At 38.2% G+C, this 17,074-nt stretch overlaps 1 protein-coding gene across 1 annotated transcript; it reads right to left on the bottom strand.

Annotated features, from left to right (window-relative positions):
• Positions 1-4: 4 nt before the first annotated feature.
• On the bottom strand, positions 5-16,357 carry LOC135471327 (uncharacterized). The gene is made up of 3 exons (XM_064750515.1): positions 16,307-16,357; positions 12,188-12,993; positions 5-700 (listed from the first exon to the last, which is right to left on the bottom strand). Exons 2-3 carry the CDS (start codon positions 12,962-12,964, stop codon positions 5-7), a joined length of 1,473 nt encoding a protein of 490 aa, XP_064606585.1. The 5' UTR covers positions 12,965-12,993; positions 16,307-16,357.
• Positions 16,358-17,074: the final 717 nt, after the last annotated feature.

Genomic DNA, 17,074 nt, shown 5'->3' with positions numbered 1-17,074 from the left:
GATTTTAGAATATATAGGATACTTTTTCAAGCATGGGGTCCAATTTTGTTTGTGCTTTTACTAAGTTTTCATCTTTGTCTTGCTCTGGCTTTGTTGGTAATGATGTTTCAATCTTCTTCCTTTTCTTTATTTTCACTTTATCGGATGACTCCTTTTTTACAGGCTGGGAACCTGTTTTATTGCTCATCAATTTGTTGCTGTCCTGTATTTTAGAAGACCAATGGTCACTGGGTAGGGAAAAGCGTTTTTGTATATCTGCCAATATTTCTTGCTCTCTTTCACGGCTCAACATGTCTGGATTTTTCCTTTGGCTTTCCTGAATGCTAGGTTTTTTAGTCTGCAGAGTTGGGGCTGATGACTTTGCAAAGGCCACGCCATTTTGTGGATAAGCTGGTGGGGGTCTTGATGGAATCATGACTGAACCTGACACAGATGAGGGTTTTGACATTTTCATCCGGCTGGACTCCATGCTGTTAGAATCATATCCATTTATAAAGCTGGTTCTACCCGTATTGTGAGAGTTGGATGGCTGGCCCTTGTGTGCAGACAGGTGAAAAGTGGCCTGTCTCTGCAGAGCACACAGGGACTGATTTGTAGGATTAGCAGTGGGCAGCAGTTGATGGGATCCGTATATACCATCATGCCTTGATCCTGGAATTGCTGAACGCTTTTCGTCTTTATGACCCAGAACCCCAACAGACTATAACAGAAGAAACAAACAGCATGTTAAAGCTAAACTCAATGATATGTGAACATGTGTTGTTCCAGCAATATACAATACAACAAACATATGCGCTATTTAATATGTGGAAGACAATGAGTTCTTAACTCTGTATCTGTGCATTCAAGTTCATGTGCTCATATCACATCTAGGTAAAGCCTTAACAGCCAGCCATCACAAGGTCTAAATTGTTTACTCATACATATGCCGGTGGCTGTCCTATAGACCACTGACACACAATCCACAAGAAGCCCGTTGTTAAGGAGACCAGTACAATGTATTATATAAAAGGCCAAAGAAGAAGAAAGCAAAGAAGCACTGGTTCATTAATTCATTAAAATACAAAGTCTTTATAATTTGTGTATCAATCTCAGAAGCACTTAAATTTGGCAATTGTACAGACATGGAAGCATTTGGCAGCAAATGTTGCTAAATTATTATAACATTAAGAACACATATGAGAGCAATTTCAGAAAGAAAGAAATATCAGTCCATTTAATACCGCTATCTTTATACAGTATTTTCGAAAATAAATTGATTGGGTTACAATTGTGACTAGCTGATATATCACAAACATCTTTGGACACACATGTAGTAGTGAGTGACTAAATGAACATCACCTACATGTACACATGTCTACTACATATGATCAATAAGAGTTGGAAATCAATATTGATATACGCTGAGGTGTATAAAAGATACATTTCATGTACAAAAATGTAAAATTCACAAAATGAGACTTCAGTTCACAAGTAATTATAGTCTCTAATTTAATGAACATCAGTGGACATCAGTGAGTGGGATAACCTATAAAAAATAATACGTAACAATACCTGTTCATCAATGCCTTGTCAAAGACTTGAAAGCATGGAAGTGATGAATGCATCCCTCGTTAACATAAGAGCTGGCAATGATACCAAGATGGAGTATGATTACTACATGTGAGGATAACATCAGCTCCATCATGTTGGTGCAACCTGCAATACGGCTCACTAACTACGGAGAACGTAGTGCATAATAAACTTCAAGGCTCAGCACCTAACAAAGACATTGTGTGGCTGAGGCCACTGTGCTTGTGCTTAGCAGCGATTGAACTGAGGCAGTGGGCAGGCTACATGGTTATTGATCACTGATCTGCCCTGGGGTGGAGAGGCTGGCAGTCTGCAGCCCTACATCTGTGTCATATACAACAGCCTTGTCACCAGCCTGGCCAAATCCAGGCTGACTAGGTCAGTGTGCAGGCAACGCTCAGAACTGGGTTACTATCGTCTAATTGATCATAGCTTTTGACGAGCAACAACACTGCTAGGATCAGCAGCTCTGCATGTCCCTATGCTCATGGCATCAATATACTATTATGACCCAAAAACAAAAATTCAGCCATGTACATGTATCCAGTACTCCAGTATTCACTAGTGTATATGAACCCAGGATTTGAACCTGACAATAATCAATAACGTTCCTTACACTTTTCCAAGTATACTGAATTTGCAATGTGTCAATGACTGTAATGATCACTGTAATTGTGTATGTTGAGTGACAGAGAAAGATAACCCATACTCAAAATATATTTTTAACCTAACTTCTGTAATTTATGGAGGATATATTATCCTGCCCATGTTGATCCAATGTATTCAAGCTAACAAATGTTGCCAAGTCCTGGTAAGTGATTCAATGAATGGAAACTGTAAATTCATCATTAGAGATTTCCAGATCTGGGAAAATCTAAACCTAGAAAGGTGCCTCACTCTCTCGAACAAGATTTCCTCAGCTATGCTGGATGACAACAAGATCAGATATCTTATTTTTTACTATTCTGACTTTGGTATGCTATCCAAGTGAACACTTAGGAAACTTACCAACATTTGCAAAGTATAAAATGAATACATGAAGAACACAAGTAAATGGGTACTTCTTCACGGAAATGATGGCTCTTCGTGTTTCACAGAAGTCATAAGTTGCGTCGTTGGTAGAATGCAGTGACCTAGATTGTCGGCGCAGAAATGAAGGGGATTCCCAGTCCCTGCTAGATGTGGGTCAGTAGGGCAGGAACAAGAAACGAGCGCTACACCATACATCGCGCAAACATTTTCCTAACACATCAACTACAAAATTTGATCCTTCAGGAGTTTTTTACAAACTCCGTGTCACACAGGAAGACAAAAGAGCTTCACCATTTCTCTGAACAGTCTTTCAATCACCTACAGTACAGACTCACCTGGGGCCTTCATGGAAGGTCCCAGGTTTCCATGAAGTCCTGTTCTCTTCAACATTTCATAAAAAGGCTTTCATGGAAATCATATAAACTGATAATTGATTGTGATCAGATTAAAATTCTGCCTGAAGACAGTGGGAGTATCAAATGGTTGTCAAAACTCCCTATCATCCCCGTTTTAAGCAATTTTGACTGGTAGCAGTCACTGTGTGCTTTCAACCACCTAAAGTGAATCATATGGCAATGTTCAGGCACTTATTTGAGGCACCATCAGTTACTGTAGCATTCACTATTTTTACTTTGTATACAATAACATAGGTCTACAGCTTGTTTATTCACAAACATACATCCCAGAAGTTGATCCATAAACAAGATGTTATGTCGCTTCATGGGTGAAATGGTGAAATTTCCATAAAACTATAAAAGTAGCCAATAACTTCAATTTATCTTTTTCAGCCAATTAAATTTTTGTTTTAGACTTTTAATGGCTATGAACGGTTGTACTGCAGAATAAATTCAGATCCTAAAAGGAAAGTTCACATGTTTCATGTACTGCATGTCTACACTCCAATCCTAAAAGGATCCTTCCATCTGAGATTTATACAGTGGTCCATGTTTGGTTAATCTGGTGAGGGATAATTGAACTATAAGTAGTACTATGGGTAGCTGATATTAGCTTCCATAAGTAAATGGAACATACACTAATTAAGAAATACACTATTATTATTACATGCGCAAAGTATATGAACACTTTTAAATCTAGTTTCAAAATCGCTCGAAGGTAAGTTTTCTTGGTATATTCCAAATGCCACCATTTTATGTTAATTTAAAGAGACTATTCCCAAGATTTTTTTCAGCAAAGAAAAGATAACTGCAAGTCAAATTTTTACCACAACTTTTGTAAACTATAAATATTACAGGCACAAGTCTGACATTTACTGAAAGGCAAAAATTGAGCTTTTCTTGGTAAATACAGAAAACATGATCTGATTTGATTAATTAGCAAATATGGATTTTTCTCTCAAAAATTTCTGGTATAGCCTCTTTAAGCCTTAAAGTCAGCCAAATGAGCAACTCGCTTGACTCAACAGTTTGACATATTTCACATCAGACCTGTAATTCTAATTTTAATCTCAACTTAACAATTTATAACTGAAAACTTATTTAACTCTTAAGAGCACATTTAAGTATGCATTCAAGACCGGATACATGTACACATTTGAGCAAAATACACCTTTTACAAAAAATCAACCTCAATGATAAATGCAAAACAAACGTCCTTAAAATACAGATCCTGACACTCTTCGCTTAGTACGATGTGCATAAAGACACATGTAAATGTTCTTAAGATGTAGATACATGCAGGTATAAATGCATGTTGATGTCATGGTTGAAAGATTAATACCGAAATTTGATCTGCTTTGATTTCCACAGCAACAGTTGCACATTTCTGCTAAAGTAAGAATTCAAGGCTTCTCTTGAAACAAACCCATGCTACCCTAATTTTTCAAACTTTACATCTGTCTCTTCCACCAACAGTCTGAAACATTCTGAGAGAACTATGGAGAGTCTAGAAATAATGTGCACAGTTTGAGGAAGCTTGCATCTTAAAGAGGTACTACAATGTGAAGACCTGTATGCCTTAAAAGCAGAGGTAATTGATAAGGATCAAGATAGTCTGAAATACTTTCCTAAACTGTACAAAAACAGCAATATATTTAAAACCACTGTTCTTAATTTTGGAGGATAATGTGGAAACAAAACTTTTGTGTCGTTTTCAATTTTGCCTCGCATCACGCCATGCAAGAACAAATGGTGTTGCCCATCGCTAACGTATCGCAACAAATGACGTTGCACTATCAAACGTGCATGACGTTATTCCAGCATAACTGCCTTACTCAATGTCACATCTACCTGATTCATTGTCATATGATGAATATTATCAGATCACTCCAGAAAAATGTTACGGAAACTGGCGAAGAGTTTGTTTTTGAGAAGTGTTTACCTATAGGGGTTAAATAGTGCTATTCATGGTAAATATTTCTGAATCATGATGTTAGCTCTTTTCTCTTGGGTATCCTTCATATCATTTCAATATTTCTGCCTAGCTTGTTTTAGGACTGAATTCGAACTTTAAGTCACAAAGACAAATCATTTCAGTATCATTTCCATACTAACTGTATGCATAAACTCCACTGATAAAACACTGCTATAGAGGCTGAAGATTTGGTGTGTATGTACCAAGGAGTTCTGCTTGTGCCACACTCATTTGTCTGCTCAGTGATAGCATATGCATACATACAAGTGAACATAATCGTGTTGTTAGTATTACAGACACTTTATTGAAGACAGAAGTTGAACTACAATGATCTATCCAAAAATAAAAACATACATCACATAACCTTGAAAACAAGGTCCTGTTTTTCTCTCAAACGGATCAAAGGTCACACAGCAAGTGCAACCAGCGGTGACCTAGAAAGTCTGCACAAGGTAGGTACGGGGAATTCCCCATCCGGCGCGGGATCTGGGTCAGTGGGGCACACACATGATTCCAACGCAGGCGTTGTCATGTAGACGTTCACCAAAAACACAACAGCAGCTTCTACATAAATTAGTCGTCCAAGGAATTAGTTACGATTATTTATTTTTTTTTTATTTGGCATGTTGTCGACATTTATGGTGAGTTTATGTAACACAAGCAAACAGGCAGGCTTACCAAATGTTATCGAGATTCTTGTAACAGTGACATCAGCAAAGACTGGCTACTCGGAGAAGTTTTTTCATTAAGCCTAAAGCAATAACAAAACAGGAATAGTTCATGCTTTGTTTCACATGTGTATTTTTTTTTAATGATGTGAAAGCTTAAAATGATTTTTAAAGGGAAAAAAATCTTGCCCATTCATAAAAGGTATTGGTATTCTGTTTATATTCTATGCATTTCAATTTCATCTTTGAATACTTATCCTTACAAGCCACATTTGCTTACTTACTGTGAACTGATTGGATGTGCATTTCCCAGACTATCATGTGAAACTTCAAAATACTCTTCAAGTCTCTCTGGACACAAAGACACTTTTCTACAAAAGCCCTCACTAAACGCTGCCAACACATTTAACTAATACCAAAATCAATGTGCAATATGCCTTTATGACAATAAAGAAGTCCAGGACAGCCCTATCACATTATGTGATAGGTGACCTTCACTGGCCAAAATTTGATGAGTTTACCTGGCACACTCATTAGTATGTATCTTATGTATAAACTGAATATGTTAAGAGACATGTATTAACAACAGAGGTATAAAGTTGTGGGTTTAAGACCAGAACCATTGGTGATAATTCAAGCAGTTAAATAATTTAATTAATTACTGTCAGTGCATGAGATATACTGTAAAAAGAACCTTCATCATTACCTTACTGCATGAAGGTGGTTTAATAACATCATCATGAACATAAGTGCCTGATCCAAAGCATTTCTGAATCCGTCAAAAAGGGGAGGGATCAGAGGTTTGGGATGCCTCAGTTGATAAAATTTTACACCTTTTGTTTATTTGCTTATATAAACTGTCAAACTTATAGTTTTACCATTCAAAAGGGAGCCCAACCTTTTCAGCAAAGATCAACTCCTGTAAATTTAAACCAGTTATATTGTCTACAATAATTGTCAAGACAAAAAATTTACATGTAGTGCTGATCTATATGAATGAGAGCATTTTAGCTAATACATGTACATACACATATAGCTTGGAAATTGCCACATACAATCAATATAAACATGGAAGCTTTATGAATATTAAACGCCTGCATGAAAATAGGTATGGCTGATCACATTTAACCTGGTTTATCCTACAGCAATCCAGGCTGTGACCACACCTGTAACATTCCACAGTCAGTATCTGTACATGCTTCACTCCACTGTATGTAAGCGTGCATACATGCACATCAATAAGGCCTTGTTTTTACCTAGCATAGAGCTGCCATCTGTCACTCCTTACACCCTGCTCAATACCAGAAAGACCTGTGTATAGATTTACAGTTAGGGTGGCCAGTTGGGGTTTTGTGGAGGTGTGAACAACATCGGCAGAGAGTAAAATGGTTAATGCAGAACTGGCAAACACAAAATTCAGACATTCTATTGTCATATCAAAGAGAGGCTCATGAACAGCAGATTTATAAGTAGCATAACTGTTTATGGTTAAATGGTTACATAAGATTTCAAATTTTCATCATTAAATCCCTCTGAAGTAAATATAGAGGACATGTTATGGAAATCAAGTATGACGTTTAAAACTGACAAATAAATGGTGAACCATTAATGTAGATTAGTCCTGGACCTCACCGGAAGGCTTGTAAAGATTCTGAGGTATTTCCAGTAGTATTATGTATGATAGCTGTGCAATTCTATACACCCCTACATCATATCTGAGTCTCATACGAGTCAGTATTTTTACTGGTCTTGAGAAAGATTACTGGTAATTCTATATTCCTATATCCCAAACTGAGCATACACCTGATATCACATTCAAACACTTAATTACATGCGTCCATAGACATGTTTGTGTTGACGATGAAATGTCCAGAGATGATGTGTAGTCCTGGCCTGCCTGGCGACATGACTGCAGATAGCGTCTGCAGCAAGCTGCAGCTCTCTGCATCTCTCCAGGGCTTGGTGCAGCCTGCTAGCTGAAACTTCAACCTCACTTAACATGCTGGGCTGGAATAGGCCACTGAGTAATATAGATTTCCAATACTGCTGTTGGTTGTCTGAGTGTTGCCATGTGTCTGAGCTGCCTATTCAGCTGGCTTTACAAGAGGCTGCTTAAGAGCGACCAGTCTGAAAACCAGTACCCGTCATTATCAGCTCACACTCTGCACTGACTGCCTTAACCAGTATAATGCACACTGATGCCAGGATAGGTCCTTCAGAGTACACTGGTATACACAGGCCTGCATGATGCTAAATGGTCATCATTGGGACATAATTAACAGTAGAATTAAAAATTATACACTTGTTGCTAGGACTGCAAAAAAATAATCTAATTCATACAGTTGTGCACAACAAAGGTTACTCCCATCAGAGGATAAAGGAAGACAAGATACATTCAGTTTTAGTCCAAAAAAAAAAAAAAAATAAAATAGCTCAAGCTTGGTTCAGTGCAAATGTGGAATCCTAACTGAATTTTTCACGGACATGTAATTCATTCAATATTTTATCAGACACCCAAATACTGATACGACACGTGTGAAGTTCTCAAAAATCAGTAGAGAAAAAATGTTAATACAGGTCATGTACAAAAATATTTGTTTTTTTACAAGAATTTCAGATGTGTAGGACTGAAATGATGTGAACTTACATGTACATTGCGTACACTGACCTTTTTTGGTGCTCAAATGCAGATGGCAATCAACCTTGAACACACTGGCTATTACCCCAATTCTTAGAAAAACACATGTTAATTCCTCAATAAACATGATTAACTTGATTACTTCCTGTTAAACCTGAAGCCAAGAAAGTGGTGTCAATTTGTCAACATCTAACTTCCGGGTTCTTCAAAATCAAATTAACAGTACCATATTACCAAGAAAGGCACAACTGATTGCTTCACTGCCTTGCTTCAAATTGCACAAGCTGGTGAATACACAGAAAATATGGTTTTGGTAATATAGTACAGCATCAAATGGCGAGACAATTTTTGTCCTTCAGAGTGAGTTTTCAAAGAATCTGTTTGTCATGATGAGATTTTCTTTAGGAACAGAACATACCATATACAGCTCATACAAAGAGGTGAGCTTAGCAGTTGATAAGGCACGACATCCACCACATGACATCCACCACAGCACTTGTGATCTCAGATTATCACACCAAAAGAACACAAAGAATCTGCTTGATCCAAGTACATGTACGATTATTTCATCACAGAACCATTACTGCAGACATTCAGCACAACTGTTTGATGATACATTCTACATCTATGCAGACTGGCACTGCACCATCAAGGAAATCCAACCGTGTACATGTATATTTTCTGTTGTAAGCTGGACTTGTGGCTGATAACAGGTGTTTTTAAGTCATAACCCTTCTGTCTATATGGAATTTGTAACTTTGGCCATAGAATCATAGAATTTTTGGTTTGTACTTTAATTTAAGTTGTAAATCCCAGGCAAAGAAACACATACTGAATATTTTGGGTTGTGTGATTTTCTTTTATAAAGTGTGTGTGTGACATCCTGACTGTTAAGTCCAAAACAAGAAGAAGTAGGCAAATGGGTAATAGAAGCTGGAGTGTCCAGGGTAAACCACCAACTTTTGGCAAGCTATTAGTCTTATAGGCCTACAGCTAGCTAAATGTACGTATAAAACTCATAATTTCTTCCAGATGACCTTTAAATTGGCATGCTATAGCACATTTAGGTCCATAATCTTGCTTTCAAGTTAATATGCCAATTACGACTGACAGTAGTATACATGTATCTAGTGATATCCCAGCATCCTGTTTGATCTAAGGCCTAGATAAAATCACAAAAGAACAGAAAGCATTAATGCAAATTAAAGTCAACATACATGTATAATACGCTACCTATACACATGTATGTTCAATCTGTTACAATATAAAATACTATGTCTAATTTGTACACGTCTTATCCTTAAGTAGGCTTGTTATCTGCAAAAATCTTCAACAGTCAATTAATGTTTGTCGGACAAAAATCACAAATTGCTATACTCATACATACTTTTTGTTATAAACCATGATGCTGGCTACCAACTGTTCATCGATCATAATTTAGAGCATTAAGCTTGTAAGGAATTTTCTATTCTGCAACACTGTAACCATAGGTTTGCATGTGCATTCCTCCTTATTATTTCAGTATACATATACATTAGGCAAAAGCCAGCATTCATAATGTTCACTTCCAGCTTGGGTTTCCATGTAAAAGGAATTGCCATTGGCATAGTGATATCAAAAACTTATACAACCTTACAGCTAGTGGCCCCCAGAGCCAGCTTATCAGTTTTTGCTCATTGATACCCAACATAAGAAACAAACTATTTATCTTAATCACTTTTCCGTCTCCTCATATGCATGCACTTTATGCATCTTAATAATTGCTTGGATGGCAAACATCAGGGCTTCAGCCTTTTAGATCGTATGATGTCCTTAAAATGTTTATATAATAAACACCTGCAAACACATACACATGTAAGATGGTATTAAAGACCAATGAGAACAATATGAACATAATGTAAAGAATGAACACTTCTGCATGATGACAGCCACATATTGTACATATAACATAAAGCATAAAGCTGCACATCTGTTCTTTGCATACAACAATGTTAAATACTATATATCAATTTTATTTATCATAACTTACTTGGATATGTTTTCATCATTTAATGCTGCAGTGCTATGACTGACTGATGGATTGCTCACCTGATCTTATGCTAAAAAAAAGTCGACAAACATGTACACGTGAAATAGCTGCCCTATGGTTACAGATAGCATTGCTTAATCAAAGCCGACAAACAAGGTACATGTACGATGTTGCACGTATTGACCCCTTCTCGTCTTACAGAACACTGCAATAGCGGCACTCCATTCAGCGAGTCACAAGTAGGTCAGTAAACTAGGCCACAACTGGCAGATCGAATCGTAGCGCTTACATGTAGCGCACACTTGTGCTGTGCTTCACAGCGCCAGGCTGAGACATGCTAAACATAACCGTATCGTCTACAATCATGGTCTACAGTATAAACCTGCATGAGGTATTGGCAATTAGTTCAAGATGTCCATGTTCATTTGTATTTAAATGTTCTCAATTGCATTTAGTATATTTTTCTATGTGATGATTTTTTTTTCTTTCTTTCTTTTTATCTTTAGATGGCCCTCAACATTGTATGAATGATATTATACATGATACCCATAAAAATAAAATCCTTCTACTGCTGGCTTGCAATAAAGTTCACATGATTAACTAAGGCTCTTTCTTTGCAAATGTCAAACAGTTATCTCCATACTTTCCAGATTACTTTTCCCTCTTCCAAATAAGAAGATATTTCATCTGAAGTTGCTTGTAAGCTGCAACACAATTGCTTCAGTTTCTTCATCAAAAAATATTCAAGAACGTCATACAATTGTTTACTCAACTTTTATGTTACTTCAAACAGATAGATTAGTTCATCTTAGCTTTAAGTCAAAATTTCAATCATTAAACTTGGTATGTTTCTTTCTGCTCTTTTAGATAAAATTTGTTATACAATAAGTTATCCAGAATTTACATTTTTAAGCAATATTTTGACATTGTTACGTAAGAAATAACTAGTTTAAAGTGATCTAAAACTTCGACTTAAGTCTAAGGCTGCTTAGTTCATATTAATGATCCAATGTTTTAGATAGTTTGGCAAAATAATGTGTTCTTCATGTCTTTAGTAATTAGATTTTGTCAATGTCAGAGTCAAAAATTCTTCAGCCAGTTTTACAGGTTTTCCCCACAACATTCACAGGAGCATATCATTTTGGTGGAAAGCAAGAGATCTCAAGAGACCACACCGGAGAGAGCACATTCAACCAAAAAGCTATGAAAAACAATAGAAGCAGAGGAACCCTAAAATTCATTTTCTGTACCAGAATGGTATTGAACTGAAGTCTCATGTAACCTAGTCTGAGAAAAAGACAACCATTTTAGCCTCTTGGCCAAGACATGCTCCCTGATAATGTCACTGGAATCTTTTCCGGTCGTAACGCATCAGACTGAACTGACAGTTTTGGTCATGGCAAACATCCTTCAATGTGTCACTGTGTACATCATATAGACAAGACAATGTATATTTCACCACAGACAAAAGGAGATGATGATGTATTTGGCTCTAACAGCATAGCATTGAAAAAAACACCATCAACCTACAATTTTCAGTACTTTATGTTCAAAACTGTTGGCTATGCCTTGAACAAATGCCAGCCCAATAGTCCCACGAAAGCTGGTTTAACGTACGCTTTTTAGGCGAATTTGGTCTCAAGCATTTACGACATGGGAAGCCATCTTAAACCAACTGTCAACACTTTGATTATTACAATGGTGTTGTCTTAAGACGTCTTTGACGTCTTCTCATCAGGGTCCAATATATTCAGCGAATCCCAAGTCAGATTCTGGTTACAGAAAAGTACCAAACAATTTTAAGTAACATAATTCAAAGTGTCTAAACCTGAGATCTGAAAGATCTAAATTATCTAGCATGGGAAGGCTCAGACTTACCTTTTTAGTAGTGGTGGTTTGATCACAACTCGGTGAACCCGACACAGAAGGCACAGCTAATCCACCAAGGCCCCCAAATGGCCCGTTCAGTGCAGACAGGGATGAAGGGCTCCGCTCTGGACTGGGCTGAGGCAGAGCAGTTCCGAATCCCGTTCGCAGCGAGGCCTCGGGTTGTTTCCCCTGTTCCTTCTGCCATGATCTCTGCTGGGCAAGGTAACGTAGCCGATCCTGAACATCAGCGCTGCTGACCACCGAGCGCCCTTTCTCCCCCTCTGGGTACACACCTGGATTGGAGTTCGACCTCCAGAGTGGACTGGGTGGGAGGCCTACTGGGGATACACTGCTCCTGCCTCCAGGGCTCATGTGATAGGGCAGGCCCACTGGGGGCGTGGGTATACTCAGTCTGCGCCCATCATTTGTACCACACCCAAACTTTGGGGAACTGGGTGAGCTGGGGGTGACAAATTGATTAGCACTGTGTCTGAGGAAAGGGCTACAGGGTGACTGAAGTCTGTCTCCCAGCAGGTGGTTGGGACTGGGGTTAGGGCTGGGGCTACAGGCTAAGGGCATAGGTTTGCCATGGAGAAGGAATGATGGGGAGTGCTGCCTGTCTCTGTCAGCATATTGCAGTAGTGGGTTGTAGGGAGACAGGGGTAGGTGAGGTAGGGGAGGGGGTGGTAGCTGAATCCCATTTGGGTGTCCTGACATGTGCTGCTGTGGACTTGTGGCTTGCTGCATGAACTGTCCACTGCCAAACCTGGCCCATTCTTTTGCCATGGCATCACTTCAGGCCACGTCACTTCACACTGGAACATAACACAGAAAAACATTGGCTTTAAAAGCATAGTATACAGACATTAAATGAAATTGTCCTTCTACAGTCAGCACAAAGATACAATACTACAACAGGTTACTAACATTCCTACCACGATCTGCATAGATGTGTTCAATATATATAGTTCCTTTAATATGTATCAGAGAATGGTACATATTCTACATAAACCATGTCCTTTTAATTTGCAAACAATATCCTAAATGAGTATGTGTTCAACTAAAAAACAACATTTCATTCCTCAGCACATATCATGTACTTACGCCTTTTGTCGCACTACAAGAATATAAACAAGGAAGGAATTACTAAAGTACATAAATGTTTCTCTTTAAGGTACATGAAGGAAATGAAATATTAATGTTTTAAACAAAATGACATGAACCAAACTCAGTCTTACACAGTACATTAAGCATGCATGATAACATAAACATGACAAGTATCTAATACGAGCTACCTTTTTCTTCATTTCTGTTTTACCATTTACTAAGCTAAACCAGAAAAATATACTACGTCATTGATATTATGAACCAAAGCGTCACTTGAAGCACTGTGAAATTCTACCAGTGAAGTTGTGATGATCTTTCATCCCCGCACTGCCGTCTTGCGCCCATTAGTTTAAGTTAGTTGTGTTAAGCTATTTTTAGAAATGGGGACTTCCACATCGCTGACATACATGTATATTCAGGTCAGATAAAGAAACCACGTTTTTCAACACTTACATTAGCAGACATTCGAAAAAAAAATCCGTGTAACATGCTCCTCAATGAAACTGCCTTAATAAGTGTGTCTTTGCAATCTGCTGTATGCCATTTACATAACAATGAATAAATATTCTATTTCACTCACATGATGTTTACGGAGCTTACATTGTGCTAGACTTACATGAATCAGTCAATACAACACATACAATTAATGTTATATATGTAAATTGTACATCAAGTAATTGCACCTGCAGCATAACTAATCCAGAAGAGCAGCACATGGAAGACAGTCAAATTTTTGTTATTGTAAAACTACAGGGCTTATTTTTCATTAAATTTTGTCAGAATCCAGACAGATTCCCATAACTTGGTCTCAGGGGAATCCATTGGAAATCGATTTTGGATTCCTGTACATTCAAACTTTTTTTAATACCTTCTCCTAAAACCAATAAGTGATAAAAAGTATCAAAGGTTTAAATTAGTCCTATACAATATGACTGCGTTCTATAATTCTGACAGGTAATTTCCACCATTTTATACCTGCGAGAAAAAAACTGCTTCTCAGCAATAACAGCATGCACCCAGGATAACTTTTTTTTTATATGTGTCTTTACAGGAAATCAGATAGATTCATTCCAGTTTGCTTTTATATACCTGAATATTTTGGGAGTTGGATTCCCTGATCCTCATCCAAAAATGAGGCCTGCAATTTTCATGTAAGAAGATGTCATATTCATTCTGACTGTAATCTTAAATATTCCAGGAGAAGATCTGTAGGGCAATTGTTTGGTGCTCAAAATCAAAGGAAGACCATTTGATACACCTGACCTAGAAGACATTGGGAAATTCACATAACATTATGCAATGGGGACTATTCATTCAGGGTTGAGTACAAGTGGGGGGAGATGATCCTTCTAGGGTTAGGACCTGAGGGTCAAGCAGAGAGAATGAATGGTGGCTAAGACAGTGGGTCAGTGAAGGGTTGGATGACAGCTGCCCACTAATGGCACAGCCATGCATACTGTGTCTACTACTTCATAAATCCCTGATTTCACAATGTATCTGAGGTTTCAACCTTACTGTATACAGCATCCATCACTGTACTAAATTTATATGGTTTGACATGGCCTGATGTGTTTCACATAAGTGTAGCAGCAGATTCTTTGTTTGAGCATAAGATGTGCACATAGGCTATAAACCTACAGATTTCAAGTTCAAAGTGAAAGAAATGTCTTGAGTATTCCAGCTTATATATTTCTTTATTTATCTGATTGGTCTTTTACGCCATACTCAAGAATATTTTCACTTGTAGCACGGCGGCCAGTATTATGGTGGCAAGCTTATACAAGATTTCAGCATATTTGTACATAAGACACTACACCAAAAAACAAAGCCAACACATACTTTCCCATAGTGAGCTATACCAACAGAAATTCGAAAACTGACACAAACACACTGACATAAAATACCTAATCTCCCAAAACACAAGACATTTAGTTATGTTACACCTGATCCAATCTGGTGACTAGTTTATAATGATCCCCTTTGTGTCAGCGATAATCCTACCTTTTGTCTTCTAATTATTAACAGCAGGATAGTGAGCAGTTTATTCTACACCTGTGTTTGTGTGGGCATACATGTCTGCATATTGTATTAGCAAGTTCATGTGTTTATTTCACATATAGGTCTACTGTGCGAAGACAATTTTACTTTTTGAACTATAAACTTAAAGTATATGCATTATTTTTGTGTACTGCTAACAATAAAGACTTCAAAGGCATAAACCTGTATTTTAAAACACAATAAGGTCCACATATTCAGTTCTTGAGGTTTGTGATTTTCTTTGTCCTGTAGCGTGCTCGATACAAGGGGACAGTCAAACAGAGTGGGTTTTCCTAGCGTGACAATCTGCACGTAGCCGAATTCCCGAGCCGCTATGAATCTGCACACTCAAGTCTCCTTCGCATACAGCCGGTCGGATCGATCATACAAAAGCCACCTATTTCCCCCCCAACTCCACTGACAAATATTACATAACCCCTAACGAGTACACAGTCTTTCTTAATCACCCAAATAACCGTTTACACACAAGTGTACATGTGAGCTTTGTTGGGAATCTTTGTGGTTTTGGGGCCAGGCAGTGAATCTAAAAATAGCTCGGAACAGGGGGGAAAGTGAGCGAGTAGTTCTACTTTTGCCCAGTCAAAATAGGGCGTCAAAATTACCAAAACAATCGTTACTACGTACGGGTAGAAACATGAACGCCATCCTAAACCGCTTAACTGGGTCCAAAACATGTCGAGACATGGACGTGCCCACATTTCCATGTATATATGCCGCTGTTATACCTGACACGGTTGACAAGCACACCCCTACAACTGGCTTACATCGTCTTCCCAACAGAGGTCAACCATATTGAATCCAGCTCTCACAGCGTAGCCCACCTCCAGTCTCTATAGCTTCCCGTTTCTAGCTCAATTCTCCCATATTATCAGGCCATATTACACAGTGAAGACCTCTGATATTTCTAAAGGTTTCCTCGCCGTAAGTTGTCCCCGAGAAGACAGCCAATCATGAGAAACTCACCTCATTTCTATCGTCCATACACCTCTGTGCTTCCTCCTTCTTTCCATCTACTCGGTGCAAGCAGGCATACTATGCAAATGAGTGACCTAGACAGATCACGTGACTCAACCTGGGGATCTCCTCGTCGATGTATACTGGGCTATCAGACGACGCGGCGGGGCCAGTTGGAATAGCCGGCCTGTTGACATTGGGGTAAAAGCAACCCAGACAAAAGCTAGCGAGAACAACTTTCACACGGAACTGACACAATATTCACCGAATGGAAGATGTGATGTACAATTCCTGATTGCGGCGTTGCCGCCCCCCTCACCTCCTGTATATATAGCAGTAATGCGTGATTAAGTTATATGTGCGACATAATACAATTCCAATTAAGAGATCACCTGCTGAGAAAGGCGGGGAAGGTGAAGGTAGGGGACAGGAATAAATGGTTTATGTGGGGATGAAGGCAGTGTGTGTGTGTGGAGGGGGTAGGGGGAATATACATAACTTCTTAAACACATTTCGCGTTGGAAAATTCGTTGCATTCATATATATTCCTTTTCAGTTTGTGTGCTTTCTTCATTTAGTTCAATAGGTCTATCCCCACAATGAGAAGGCCTGAAAATAACCATTATGTAGTATTAGTAAATGTATATATTACTGAAGGTGTCACTCATTTTATCCATATTTATAGTAAGTTGTAAAGGCTACGTTGTTTACATTATTATTAACTGAACGCGTAACACAATTTTCCCTAAATGTATGTATGTGTGTATGATTCAGGTT

The sequence above is a fragment of the Liolophura sinensis genome, chromosome 1, assembly GCF_032854445.1.
Source record: "Liolophura sinensis isolate JHLJ2023 chromosome 1, CUHK_Ljap_v2, whole genome shotgun sequence".
NCBI lineage: Eukaryota > Metazoa > Mollusca > Polyplacophora > Chitonida > Chitonidae > Liolophura > Liolophura sinensis.
Note: the sequence above shows the minus strand (reverse complement) of the source record. Positions and strands in the feature narration are given on the sequence as shown.